Source organism: Lynx canadensis, chromosome B4, assembly GCF_007474595.2.
Source record: "Lynx canadensis isolate LIC74 chromosome B4, mLynCan4.pri.v2, whole genome shotgun sequence".
Taxonomy (NCBI): Eukaryota; Metazoa; Chordata; class Mammalia; order Carnivora; family Felidae; genus Lynx; species Lynx canadensis.
Genome location: NC_044309.1, coordinates 31,066,736 through 31,082,166, shown reverse-complemented (window position 1 = coordinate 31,082,166; position 15,431 = coordinate 31,066,736). Strand labels below are relative to the sequence as shown.

At 35.4% G+C, this 15,431-nt stretch overlaps 1 protein-coding gene across 14 annotated transcripts in view; it reads left to right on the top strand.

Moving 5' to 3' along the window:
• The window catches only part of PARD3 (par-3 family cell polarity regulator), a 670,780-nt gene that overhangs the window by 390,806 nt on the left and 264,543 nt on the right, over window positions 1–15,431 (top strand). For all 14 annotated transcript variants that reach the window (XM_030321422.1, XM_030321420.1, XM_030321421.1 and 11 more), the window contains exons 8-9: window positions 9,928–10,053; window positions 11,157–11,542. In XM_030321422.1, coding sequence (XP_030177282.1) covers window positions 9,928–10,053; window positions 11,157–11,542 — 512 coding nt within the window. The remainder of the gene's footprint in view (window positions 1–9,927; window positions 10,054–11,156; window positions 11,543–15,431) is intronic.

The window sequence follows — 15,431 nt, the reverse complement described above, 5'->3', positions numbered from 1 at the left end:
CACAAATAGATGCATGGAAATGACAGTTTTATCTTCCCCTTGATTCTGTTTTTCTTTTTTCTTTAAAATTTATTTTTTTAATTCCAGTTTACAGTTTAATATTAGTTTTAGGTATATAATATAGTGATTCAGTACTTCCATACATCACCTGGTGCTCATCACAAGTGCACTCCTAAATCCACATCACCTATTTAACCCATTCCCCACCCACCTTCTCTCTTGTAACCATCAGTTTTTTCTCTATAGTTAAGAGTCTGTTTCTTGGCTTGTCTTTCTCTTTTTTCTTCTTCTTCTTCTTCTTCTTCTTCTTCTTCTTCTTCTTCTTCTTCTTCTTCTCTTCTCTTTGCTCATTTGTTTCTTAAATTACACATATGAGTGAAATCACATGGTATTTGTCTTTCTGTGACTTATTTTGCTTAGAATAATACCCTCTGTCTCCATCCATATCATTACAAATGGCAAGATTTGATCCTTTTTTATGGCTAAGTAACATTTTCATTGTACATATAAACCACATCTTCTTTATGCATTCATCAGTCAGTGGACACTTAGGCTGTTTGCATTATTTGGCTATTGTAGATAATGCTGCTACAACTATTGGATGCATGTATCCTTTTGAATTCATATTTTTTTTATTCCTTGGATAAATACTAAGAAGTGCAATTGCTGGATAGCAGGGTAGTTCTATTTTTAACTTTCTGAGGAACCTCCATATTGTTTTCCAGAGTGATTGCACCAGTTTGCATTTCCACCAACAGTGCGAGAAGGTTCTCCTTTCTCCACATGCTTGCCAACACCTGTTGTTTCTTATGTCATTGATTTTAGCTGTTCTGACAGGTGTGAGGTGATACCTCTTTGTAGTTTTGATTTGTATTTCCCTGATGATGAGCGATGTTGAGCATCTTTTCATGTGTCTGTTGGCCATCTGCATGTCTTCTTTGGAAAAATATCTATTCATGTCTTCTGACCTTTTTAATTGGATTATTCATATTTTGAGGGTTGAATTTGATCAGTTCTTTATAGATTTTGGATACTAAACCTATATCGTATGTCATTTGCAAATATCTTTTCCCAGTCCGTAGTTTGCCTCTGAGTTTTGTTGATTGTTTCCTTCCCTGTTATACTGTTTTACTTTAGTCATCACCTTGTAAATTATTCAAAAATAAAATAAACTGATTCCCATCCAGAACTCTTTTACACAGTTTCATTACCTTGAAATCAATTTTAACTTCACACATATAATTTGATTTCCTCCTGATTTAAAAGTCAAACATAACTTTCTTATTTAAATCACACACGCTACTATTTTCACGAAGGTTATGCCAAATAATTGTCATTTCCTTTGGCAGAAAACTGTGTTTTATATATTTTATATTCCTAGGTCTTAACCCATAGGTATTACTCAGTAATGCTTACACAGTAAAAGTGTGTATGAACCTGTGACTATCCATATTAGCTATGGCATTGCTATAGTAGATATAGAGAAATATCCTGGCTTGATTGTTGTTAATGAGCTTTTCTGAGGCTGATAATGCTAGGTATTTAAGAAGCAAGATAAAAAAATTATATACTATAGAAGTTGGGTTTATGAAATTATAAGATTTAAATTTGGTTTTAAGGGACTTAAAATTCCAACTGAAAAATGTGTATATTAAAAAATCCATGCTACATTTTCAAAAGAACTATATGCACAAGTGCCATAGGGATTTAGCAGAAGTATGGAAATATTGAATGCTGTCGTCAACCTTCAGTGAAGCAATGGAGCTTGCTAGGTTCTTTGAAGAAAATATAGGAGTTATTCTAGTGACATTCTGGAAAGATATTCTTTCCCAAGGAGAGAATATATGAAAGGAAGATGCTACATACACATGTGCATGATTTGGTAAGAACTAACGAGTAAAGGATTTGAAACAATGTATTATAAGATAGCACTGGAGGGATTGTTAGAAAGCACTTTATGAGTGACCTATGAGACTTCATTCACTAAAAATAATGGAGACATTGTTAAAGGTTTTTAAGAAATAGGATTGTATTTAAAAAAAAATATTCTTTTACTTGGACTCTACAGTCTAACTTAGAGTGGAAATTCTACAACATTTCCCTTGTGGAAACAAGTGTGGCAAAGCATATTGTTTTTGATAAAATGCAGTCTGTTTTTCTGGGTCTTTTCTGTAATGGACATTTCCCATTTATATACATTCTTGGTTATTATTAAGCCAGTGGTCTTTGGAGTGTTCTGTCACAGTACCTTTTCTTTTGCAAATAGTAGTTATATGGTTGTGCTTATTTTGTCAAGGAAGTTGTTGGATTCTCCCCCCACCCCCCACGCCTTTTTTTTTTTTTTTTTTTTTTTTTTAAAGATCTGGTATCTACCAGGCAGTGTTCTTGTTTCTAGGTGGAGGGAAGATCAAGGCTTGGCAAAACCTTTACAGGGTCAGATATTCAATGTTTTTGCTTTGTGGGTCACCTGAGTTTCCACTGCAAGCATTCGATTCTGTCATTGTAGCATGAAAGCAACCATAGGCAATGTATAACTAAATGAGTGTGGCTATGTTCCACTAAAGCTGCATTTACAAAAACAGGTGGCAGGCTTAGTCTTAATGTTGGCTTGTGGGCCATAATTTGATAAAAATGCCTGCTATCATGGAGTTTCTCTTTCTTTTTCTTTTTCTTTTTCTTTTTCTTTTTCTTTTTCTTTTTCTTTCTTTCTTTTCTTTCTTTTGTTTTCTTTCTTTCTTTTGTTTTCTTTCTTTCTTTCTTTCTTTCTTTCTTTTAAATTTATTTATTTATTTTAAGAGAGAGAGAGAGAGAGAGAGAGAGAGAGAGAGAGAGAGAGAACATGTGCGAGTGCACTCACAGAAGTGGGATAGGGGCAGAGAGAGAGGGAGAGAGAGAATCCGAAGCAGGCTCAGTGCTGTCAGCTCAGATCCTGATGTGGGGCCTCGAACTCATGATACTTGAACTGAAACCAACAGTCAGACTTTTATCCTACTGAGCCACCCAGGTGCCCCATGATGGAGTTTCGATTCTAATATTTTTCATATCTAAAATTCCTTCTCCTCTGTTTCCTATTCATAATATTTGAGAGGGAGACAAGAGCCCAAAATTTCATTGCCACTTACTGGTAGATAAGAAAGTCTTTCTATTGTAACTCTATGTTATTAACTACCAACACACACCCCTAATTCTCAGGAATTCCCAGAAGGCAGCAAATTAAAAAAAACAAACTCATTTAACATCTTCCAATTAGTAATAAGTACTCACAGGATTCTTCTTCGTTTATTTGATTGTCAATCCTGAGACTTAAAGGAAAAATCTAGTTTTGGAAAAGCAGCCCTTCCTTGGTAAGACAGGGAGGGAAGGAGGAAGAGTATGTGTGTCTGTGTGCATCTCTGTATGTTTCTAGCTTTCTGCAAATGGCCCCTGCTGGCATTGCCTTATTAATCACTCACTTTTTATAGATGAATTTTTTTCAACCATTTATCTTCAATTTAATATTTACAGTATCAGGTGAAGGGTCTATACTATCCTTTCAATTACTGAATTAAAGTTTTTCTTCATGACTTTTTCCCCTGGACTTTTTGCTTTATAATACATCAAAAGCAAGAAGTTTGTTTCTTTTTCAGAATTTCTAGTTAGAAATGTTGTGTTACCTTTCTGTCAATCAGTGACTAACTTGACCACATGTTATCTTTATGTTTTTGGCAGAGGAGTTGTTCGGAACTGTTCAACTTTTAAGGCCAGAGATACTGGGACAGAATTCAGCTCTGTCTTTTAGCAAGGGAGCAAGTTAGCTTTGTTTAGCGTCAATCTTTACATCTGAGGGATGGACACTCCAGTGACTTTGTATGGCTTAAATAGGAAAATATATGCAAATTACACCATATATGTAAAGTATATTTAGCAGAGTACTTGGCAGTGACAGCTAATAAAAATGATATTTTATCTTCCTTTGATCTTCCTGTCATGTGTGTTAGAATTTCCTCCATATTGCTGATTATTCTCTTTGTTTAGATAGGTGCTGATTAGTGTATGAAATAGTAGAAAATGATCATTTTTTTCTTCTGTTTTGAATCCAAGATGAGAATTACTGCTGTCATATATTCAAGATTTGCAAAACAGTTGACCCTTGAGCAACACAGGTTTGAACTGTGCAGGTCCATTTATTTATGGATTTGTTTCCCCTATAAGTACAGTGCAGTATGTAAATGTTTTTTGTCTTTCTTATGATTTTCTTGTTAACATTCTTTTCTCTAGCTTACTTTAAGAATATAGTATACGGTACATATAACATGCAAAATATGTGCTAATTGACTTACATTATCAGCAAGGCTTTGGTCAGTAGTAGGTTGTTAGTAGTTATGCGTTTGGAAAATCAAATTTATGTGCAGATTTTTTTAATGTGCTGCGGATCAGCACCCCTAACTCCACGTTGTTCATAGGTCAGCTGTACATACTAGTTTAGTTCATTGGGTGTATATATGTTAATGAAGACATAGAGCCAATTTGAATTTCATGGAACCTAGTTCAGGTCAGGAAAGCTTTATGCAAGGTGTGTATATTTCAGATCATGGTAGAATTTTGAAATTATCACTTTTCAAAGAAATATGCTCTTGAACTTTGAGTATTCAATTTTCATTACTTCTGAGAAAACACAATGTAACTTCATGAACTGAATCTGTAGCTTTTATCTGAAAGTTTTTAATTGTGCTTTCTTAGCTGTAGGCTTATTTGTTCTAATAAAGGATTACAATAATACCTTTGTTTTAGGTAGAAAAGTATAGTTTACATTTCGATAAATCTTGCTTCTTTAAATATAGAAGTATGATGCTTGTCATTTCTGCCCTAAGCTGAAAGACTTCTCTATTTTTATTTACCTATTAGAGATTTAAAAAGCAAAGATTTTGTTTTTTAAACTTGGAACTTCTCTGAACTTTCTTCTGTTTGTATCTGCTATGAAGATGGCTGTGGTTCTCAGGGATCAAATGTAGATAATTTCTGGCCCCTCATGTTTAGTGTTCAGTGAACTGAGAGGGTCTTATTGATGGAATCCCATTCTGCATACTCCCACTCTGCCTTCAGTATGGTTGTGGTGTTTATACTGTGTCAGCTTTTGTTAAGATGAATTATGATCATGCCCATACAACTGGGTGGCAGTTGTGGGAGTTTACATTATCAAAGCAAAACTCAAACTTGCTTAGCCAATTTAGACGTCAATAAAACCTTTGTTACTTATTTTCAGTTTTATCATTGGTTGTAATTTATACTTAGAATTGAAAATGTTAACATGTATGACTGAGTTTGTTTTAATTAAGTGCATAATTAGGCTAATGAACCTTGTGAAAATGTAGTGGTGCAATCCTTAATATAATCTAAGCAGTTAAATTTCTAATTATACATCCCAAATCATGCTGCATTTCAATGGCTTTGCTTTCTGTATTCTTCTTTGCACTGCCCCCCCTTTATGGTAAGAAACATTGCTCAAGAGCCATGAGGATAGGCTTAAAGAAATAGTTGTGTATTTGCATATTTTTATTGGAGGGAAGTTATTCAGAAGTGAGTTTCGTACATAGTGGACGTAGTGTTTTTTCCCCCAAATTAAAAAAATACATATAGGAAACAGTGGAAAAGGGGGTAGGCCTAGAGATGTTTCAGATTTATCAGGAAAAAAAAATCTATGTGCTCAGAGAGCATATGTGCCAAGTAGGGTTTACATTAGATTTGCACACGAGGTGCAGGAGTCTCTGCTTCTGTCCCCCTAAACCCTACAGACACGCCTTCATAAGTCTGCCTGCCACATTCATCCATCCACCATGTCTCTTCTTCTGTGTCTGTCAGCACAACCCACCTAGGCAATTCTGCTCCTGGGCTGATCCCTCCAAGTAGAGCTCACCTGGCTGCCTCTCTTCCCTCTTCTTCTTCATATATATATGTATGTATTTTTTTTTTCTTGTGCAAGGTGACTTCTGGAAAATGGTTGTCCCCAGTAAGGAATTCTGGTACTGACTGCCTAGAAGAAGAACTATTCTCTGTCCTAGCACACTGACATACCAAAATGCTCGGAATTTCGTTAGCTTCGAGTATTTTCTCTAAAAAGTGTTAAAGGAACCACAACACCATAGGCAGTCAGTTCTTCATCACTTCAGAACAAATACTGGCTGCTGGTTGAATTTGCAAACTATATACCTAACATGTGTTTTTAATTATACAGTTTGAGATGGCTTTAAATTGAAAGTGGGAGGTATGGAAATCTCCGTGCTTGCTCTCATGTGTTTCAGGAACATGAAAGTGTTATCACTTACCCATGATTTCCCTTCAGAGGGTACTTTTCATTCTCAGTCTTGCTGTTATGGTATCAGTTCAATTTTCTTGTGAAGTTTTTTTTTTTTTTTTTGATCATTCCCATTCCTTTTGTAATCATTTTCACCTAGTGAAGCAAATGAGATAATTTTGCAGATTGTACCACTTTACTTTTAAATTAATCCATTCTTTTGGAGAGAATGATTCTAATAGTGTGGTCAAGTACTTAGAAATCAGCAGGCTACTAACTTCTCCTTAATTCAGTCTGTTCCATTGATTCCCTGATCACTTGCTGTGTTACTCAGGGTGAAATTCATCCTCCCCCCCCCCAACCCCGCCCTCATCAGTATCCTAATCTTGAGTGCCGAGAAAAAGGATTCTGAGATTTTTGTGGCTATTTTAATAACTGGATTGTAAAAGCCTCTTTTAATAAACTTCTGTTTATATTCCATGTAGATGTGATGGTGTATTTATTTATGATTTATAACATTTTCTACTGTATATTAGGATTACTGATGAATTAGGCTGTATATGCGGACTTAGAAAGACAAGCCATTCAATAAATGAAGCATGTCATGCTTTTTTACTTTGAATTATTATTCTAGAGTGATTCCTGGCTGGGGGGGTGGGGAGTAGATTATAAAAGAAAAATGATTATTTAGATGAATACAAATCCATAGACCTATTGTGAAAAATAGTGATGCCACTTGTAGAATTAAATTACAGATTTCCAAGTTGTGTTATTTTAAACTGTCATAAATACTGAAAGGATCTATCTGGGGTAAATTTGTAAATTTAAACAAATCATCAATAATAGTTAACTGCTGAACAATTTTCATTAAACATAATCTGTCTATATATGTGTATAGATATGTTTCTTTAAAAATATGTGGGCTATTTAGAATATATAACATATTTCAGAGTATATAAGAACCTAATACTTATTAGTCACTTTTGATTGCAGGAGTATTGTAACCATATTGAAAAATCATTCATGATTTCACCGATTAAAAACTAATTAACTAACTGGAGTGATGCTTGGTAGGGCATACTCTTACTGCAAACTGAATGCATGCACTGTGGAATAGCTTTCTTGGTCTATACAGAGATTTAGCAACAGGTGTGGCACCACATATCTGGTTATGTTATGATTGGCTGTGGTGGCTGAGTCATCTTTTCCTTCAAGCTGTCCTTTTACATGGTTGCTTTGATGGTAAAGTGGCCAAAATGTTTTCTACTTCTCATACTACCAATGACTGATTTAATTTGATTTCTCAAATTATTTTCTCTCATTCAACAGAATAATAGATACATCTTAATAATAATAATGTGTTGTCATAGAATACCTCAATCAATTGCATGGAATGCCTTAGCAATTGCACGTAGAAACACACTAAGACAATAGGGAAGTATGGGGAGACAGATCATGGGCATGATGACATTTTAACATAACCTAATTATTGGTGGCATATTGTGGAATCTCTTCCTTCCACATAGGACTCAGACAGTTAAGTGCTTGTACGGCTATGTCAGTATACTTTGTTCTCACCTTTGAGCCGAGAGAATTTTTGTATTTGTTTAATTCCAGTATATGGTAGTAAGTAACCAAAAATTACCTGTGTAATAATGTTTTTATCAGTCACTAAGTTTTTTTAGACTCTTACACTAGTAGGTACTAATCATCAAATGTTAAAATTACAAAAGGCAATTTAAATATTATCTCTTCTGGGGTACCTGGGTGGCTTAGTCAGTTAAGCATCCTACTCTGGTTCGTGAGTTCGAGCCCCCCATCAGGCTCTGTGCTGACAGCTCAGAGCCTGGAGCCTGCTTCAGATTCGAAGTGCCTCCTTCTCTCACTGCCCCTCTCCTGCTCATGCTCTGTCTCTTTCTCTCTTTCTTTCAGAAATAAATAAACATTACAAAAAATTAAGAAAAATACAATTTAAATATTATCTCCTCTGATTATTTTTGCATGTTAGTAGACTTGACCATAGTAAAACATGCTGTAATATACTTAATAATAAAAATTAAAATGAAGTTAAAGTATGATTCAATAAATATTCATGAAAGAAACAAGTTTAAGCTGCAAAGTAACAAGTGAAAAAGGACTTTTGTTTTTAAGTCAATTTATTTCAGTTCAATCATATATTTGGTGTAAATGACATTTTCGTGAAAAAAAAAGAATCTGAATCTAAATTTCCCTTTGATTGTATTCTATTTTGCAAAAAGTTTATTAGAAACATGAGACTTGTTTGTATCAGCTCAACTCATTCAGTTTTCCTTCATTAATGATCTTGCTACCAGCTAGGTGCTTGAGTGTGCCTTGCTGAATGAATCCCATCTTGTCTATCTTCCAGTAGCTTACAATGTACCAGTAAGGATAGATAGGGTATATATATAAGTAACAATTGTAGGGGAGCGAGATAAATGGCCACAGAACAAACAACAATTACTGTAAACATTTAAAAGAGGAAGCTATCTATTTGGCTTTTTTCCTGGAAAGCTTGTGTAGGACACAGCAAAAAGATCTATATCTTCCAATAGAATATATTCCAATAGAATATATATAGGCTATTAAAAACTGTGGTGTCTTCAACTTTAATTTTGGCAGGATTCTAAATTCTAGTATCTCTATGGATATTATCTCTAAATATTAGGATTATGAAAGAAGACCCAAGCTTTGGACAGGCCAAAGATTCATAAAAATTTTAACATGATTATCATATATAATTTATGTGAACTATCAAGTCAGTCACAGTACCAGAAGTAGGTGAAGATTCATGTTCCTTGTACTCTGCCATATAATGTTTGCCTCTTGTCCCAGGGTATCTAGACTGTCCTTCCCGTCAGTCAAGAAATTAGTGCTCTAGACCAAGTGACACTAATAATTTTTGCTTTTTTATCTCCCTATTGGTCTCTTTGGAGAACTTTTAAGTTCATTCAGGCTTTTCTTTCAACCTGCCATTTGAGCCCATGTTAAGAGGTGACTGATGTTATTTGAGCTGCCACTGGCTTTGTCCTATTTGTTTTCAAATGGAAATAGTGGCAACAAATTAGTTGCATTTGGGAGACCTAACAAGATTTTGAAATTCAGAATATTAGGAACTATCAGATTCAGATGCCAAGAACAGAAACTTTCCTATTTTTCTTCACAAATGCACAATGTGGTGAGGTTCACCTTTCTTCGTTACCTGCGCTTTCACAGAGAGATAGATGGGCTTTGCCGTTCGCAGTGTACCGGCTGGCTTCAAACAGAAAACCGAAATAGCCAAAGCTTTTCACAAATACACGCTCATCTATGTTCCACACTGCGATATCCACTGAACCATCAGGCGAGCTCTGTTTGAAGCATTTCTAAGCATGGAGAGAAGTACACGGTTTGTTTCGGAAACATAATCCTGACAAGCCGGAAACAATTTCTTACGTTTATTGAAAGGATCCATTTCTACACATCATTTATACCGTTGTGCTTTTTGTGTTGGTGTTATTTTCAAATGTATTAATAACGATTTAATGCACTCCTTTATCAGGAAGTCTTTGTAAATATAGTACCAGCATTAAAGCAGTAGGGCATTGTGCATGGTAGAAATATTACATGTGTAATGATTTGCATTCTTAATGTTCCAGAACCCTGGGGTTATTAGTAAAACGATTGGAGAAAGGTGGTAAAGCTGAACAAGAAAACCTTTTTCATGAGAATGATTGCATTGTCAGGATTAATGATGGCGACCTTCGAAATAGAAGATTTGAACAGTAAGTGTATGCCGGCTATTCTGTTCTTTCGTGCTTTCGGCACGAGACAGTGTAGCGCATTGAAACGCTTCTAGCCACGTCTGTGCCTCTGTCCTTATCCTGGAGAGAAGTATTTTCTGCTGTTATCTAGCTTTTAAAAATTTAATCAAACTCCAGGTAATTACTACTATTAGACTATATTTCAAAATGCCCTCTGACTGATAGAGTGCTTCTTGAAATAATGTGGGTCCGATTTTTACTTCACAATTTTTCTACTTCCTCACCTTTTGCAAAATTTGCCAGTGTGCTAGTTTTTATTATCCTTTAACTCACATTTCCAACTTTGTTGCACATCATGACTCTGCGTATGGATAAGCGGAGAGAGCTCCTGTGAGCACAGTGTGGTCCACTCAGATTTTCTTTATCCTGATTCAAGTCCTCGTTCAATTAAAAAGATGACAGTTGTCCAGGTCTTATAAAAAACAAGGCAGGAGTGAGCAGAAATCAGGACGTGGTGTATGTTCTGAGTCGGGAACCAGTGAGAGTTGGAGCAGTTTCTCAGGCTGGTGACAGAGCTGCATTGGGACCAAAACTTTTCATATTTTGAGTCACATTGGTGTTCTTGAGATCTTTGCATACACAGACTTGAATTAATTTTGCTGATAATGGATAGTTGCTCTCTATAGTTTTCTAAGTGTATTTATAAGTATATTCATTTCTTCAAAAACTCAAGTCATCCCCTTTGATTTATTTTTTAAATGTATTGGATAACATATAGAGACAACATTCTGTTTAATTTCTATTCCTATCGCAAGTATAACACCTCTGTTGTGCTTAAAATTATTATTTAATGATTTGTGATTGAGATTATAGTACTTTATCTGCAGTTGTAGACAGTTGTGTCATTTTTAGTTTGAGAATGAAAAATTTATATTTGGAGAAACAGCTATTCTTTTATCAGAGCTTACAAACTTGATTGATAAATGGGATATTAGAATTTTGTTTTTCAGTTTCAATGAAGTCTATCAGTTCTTGTTGCTTAATTAGTGTACTTAATTAAGCTCATAATATCTCCTAGTCTGCCAGTCTCCTTTTGCTAATTTTCCATTCTTTCTCAAACCCAGAGCACAACATATGTTTCGCCAAGCCATGCGAACCCCCATCATTTGGTTCCATGTGGTTCCTGCAGCAAATAAAGAGCAGTATGAACAACTATCCCAAAGTGAGAAGAACAATTACTATTCAAGCCGCTTTAGTCCGGACAGCCAGTATATCGAGAACAGGAGTGCGAACAGTGCAGGCCTTCAGGCCCTGCAGAGAACACCCCGACTGAACCACCCGCCCGAGCAGATAGACCCTCATCCCAGACTACTACCTCAGAGCACACACCCCTCCGGAAAACCGCCCTCAGCTCCAGCTCCGGCAACCCAAAATGTATTTAGTACCAATTTAAGCAGTGGTTACAACACCAAAAAAATAGGCAAGAGGCTTAACATCCAGCTGAAGAAAGGTATGAACCTCCTTGTTTTGTTTTATGGAATTTATTTTAAAAATCAACCCATTATTCTGTGAAAGAACTGATATAATGACTTAAAAATATTTAAAATTGTATTTCTTATGCTTTTCAGGTTCATTTTGCTATTTCAGAATTAACATACAAAGTTCAGAGAATAAAGTCTTAAAAGTAAGCTTGTGTGAAGAAGGTAGCAGTAAAACTTTTTGGTAACAGAGGTAATTGCTTTCAGGATATTACTATTAAACCCAAAACAATAACGAGGAATTGCCTGTTTAGATGACACCCTTCGATATTCAGATACAGCTCTCAAAGAAGACTTTAGAGCTCCTCCATTTCAACCCCATCATTTTGGCAAGGGCAGGTGCTTGATTGGTTTGGAGCTGTAGTGGTTCATGGTAGAAAGTAGGTTCAACAAGCAGGTAGTTCCATTGGCTCCTTGTCTCCTACTTTTCCAGAATATTGAGCTACTTCCCTTTCTTAGGGAGACAAGGGAAATTTTAATGAGCCTTGCCAACTCTTTATTACATACATCTTACATCTGTTAATTTATTTAAGTATCCATTCCATAGTCTATGCATCTTTTTATATAGGAAGCATACTTTTCCATTTTGTTCTTCTCAAACACTCAGAGCTGACTAGTAGGCTTGATTTTCTGATTTCCAAACACTGTCCCCTCGAGGCACCAAGGTACACTTTTGCTGTTAATCATTCGTTTTAGCTGGACATTTTGATGTATTTTTAAATCATGTCTTTCAAAATGATGTCGTAAAGAATATTTTTCTTTTTGTGAGCTCAACCAACTCCTACAGTCGGATGGAAATGAATCCAAGAGATATTGAGTGATTTCCTTAAGTCACATGGCTGTTGGCAGCAGATTCTTACTAGAACATTTTCCATATCCTGACATTTAGACCATTCTTCTTTCCATTTGGAGCAGGGTTTACAAGGTTGTAAACTCTGAGATTCCTGTTTCCTTTCTAATCATATTCTTTCATTGAACTTTATGTGAACCACAAACTCCTTATTTCTGGTTACTGACTTTTAAGCTCCAGATACCTGGTTGACATGATCAGGAATTGACAGCTTTACTCCACTTTGAAACCTCTTACAAATGCAGAGTTATATCAGCATAAACCCCGTTTAGCTTTGTTAATTCCTGAATGAGATAAATATCAGATCCTGTCTTACTTTTCCTCTACTCAAATGACAGGCCCTGTTTTTTAAGCAAAAACAGGTTAAGAAACACAAATGGAATTGTATAAAAGATAAAATTCTGCCTGGGATCTCTCAACAAAGGGAAAATATTTTACTTGGCTCTTGTCATAAAGATATCAGTTTATAAATACCATTGCCCTTGTACACTGACAGGCGTATTCGTTTAGTTAATTACGGTTTTTCACACAATTGTATATTAACAACTTATGAAACAATATGAACTTTTAGATAAAGTGAAATTTTATTTGCCACTAAAAGAAGCATTCCTTTGAACACAAAAATTAACAGTTTTATTTTAATAGCATTTAAAAAGATATGATTACATTGACACAGCTAATGGAGAAAGACTGCACTCAATCATCAAGATTAGAAAAATGGAAACAATGGTTTTCTTTGAAATGTTTTTCTGACTTTGAGGATTCTAAATGATATAGAGCCTCATGGCTCTATCTTCATTTTAATTTACTGTGAGAATGTATGACAAAAGGCTGAAACCAACTGTGTATTCTGTCAATAGTTAGAAATAATTTTATTTGAAAAATAAATTACGTTTATGATAAATGAGAGTGAAGAAAGCTGATTCTCTTCCATTAATGCTGAATACATATTTTAAAAATAATGATTGTATGAGAGTTGAACATGCTCTCATTGTAGCCAGCTGCTAAGATTTTTACCAATTAGGATTGTTACATTTAACATTTTTGATGAAGTCCATCAAAAACTTAGGGTGTGTCGGTGTTAAATTTTAAACTCAGTTCAAGGTGAACTGACATGCTTTGAATGACAGTTCTTCATAAACTGAGTTCAATTCTATTTACTAAAAAGACAGGCCTTCATTTTAATGATTCTTTGGCATAATTTAGGAACCCTGTCATATAACATGACAAAATAGGATAGCCCTTTATGTACTTGCTTCCGTAATTATGATTTCTTAATATTTATTGCCATTTTGCCATTCTCAAGTACCCTGCTCTTTTGTAGAAATTAGCTTTTTAATAAAGTCAGAGGAGAAGGTCAGTAATCTGTTTCAGTCAGTGCAAAATGTTTTGTTGGCTTTGCTAAATGAAAATTGATATCTATTTATCTTTCTTTTAAAGGTCATTGCCTGGACTTTTAGCTTACAGATTTAGGGGTTATTGCTGATATTTTAATAGTATTGAGGTTCATGTAACAGTCAGTCTTTGTAGTTCATACAAATTAATATTGCAAAAGGAGAATAATTTAGAATTCTTTCTTAATAAATGTTATTGCAAGTCATTAGAGTTTCATGAAAGCCAGAGACATATGGAAACATCCCAGAAGAATAATTAGGAAAATTTCATATAGACAAGATGCCATTCAAGTCTTCAGCACGTAAGACTCAAAAATTAACAGTCCAGGCACATTGCTAAAGTGACTTCAGACTTGATGTAAATGAATGTTTTATAAGAACTTGAAAACATGTAGGGTAGGTTTTGTTACAGGTATAACAACAGAATGTAATTTTTTTCCCTTCATTTCAGCTTTGTTTCTTCTTTAAGCCATGTTTTCATTCACAGTTACTAACTCAAATCATTTACTTACAGATTTATACTGTTGCTTATGGTTCCGTATTGAGTGTTACACCAAGTTAGTGTATTCTTCTGCAGATTATTCACCTTTATGTAGCTCTTTATTCTTCCCACATGAGCAGTATTTCTCCTAGTACCATTTTGACTGAAATGGAAACCAATATCCTAAAAAGTAACTTTTTATTTTTTAATGTTAATATATTTCCTTATTTATTTTGAGACAGAGAGAGAGTGTGTGCCAGCAAGTGCAAGTAGGAAAGGGGCAGGGAGAGAGAGACAATTCCAAGCAGGATCCACACTGTCAGGGAAAAGCCCAACGTGAGGCTCCATCTCAGGAATCATGAGATCATGACCTGAGCTAAAATCAGGAGTTGGGCACTTAACTGACTAAGCCACCCGGGTGCTCCCAGACTAACTTTAAAAAGTTCTGGTTTTGGTGCCTGGGTGGCTCGGTTACGCATCTGACTTTGGCTCAGGTCATGATCTCACGGTTTGTTGGTTCGAGCCCTGCATCAGGCTCTGTGCTAACAGCCTGGAGCCTGGAGCCTGCTTTGGATTCTATGTCTCCCTCTCTCTCTGCCTCTCCCCTGGTTGTTTTCTGTCTATCTCTCAAACAAAAAAATGAATAAACATTAAAAAAAAATTAAAGGGGCGCCTGGGTGGCTTAGTCGGTTAAGTGTCTGACTTCGGCTCAGGTCATGATCTTGCGGTTAATGAGTTCGAGTCCCACATCGGGCTCTGTGCTGACAGCTCAGAGCCTGGAGCCTGCTTTGGATTCTGTGTCTCCCTCCCTCTCTGCTCCTCCCCAACTCGCTTGCTCGCTTGCTCTCAAAAAAATGAATAAACATTAATAAAACATTTAAAAAGCTCAGGTAGAAATTAATCATTATTAAAAGTGTTATAAAAATTGTGTGATTCATTAGAAATTTGTTGTAGTCTTTACATTTTTTTCTTGGCTCATTTTGGCTTGTTTTCTGTTGATTCTAGTAACTATAACCCTTTTTCTGCACTGCATTGCCCTTATGAGTGCCTATCAAGAAAGCTGCTTGAAGAACCTAGAATTTAAATTCTACGGAATGTTGCACTAATTTATAAAGGCCTTGTTAATTTCAGTACTT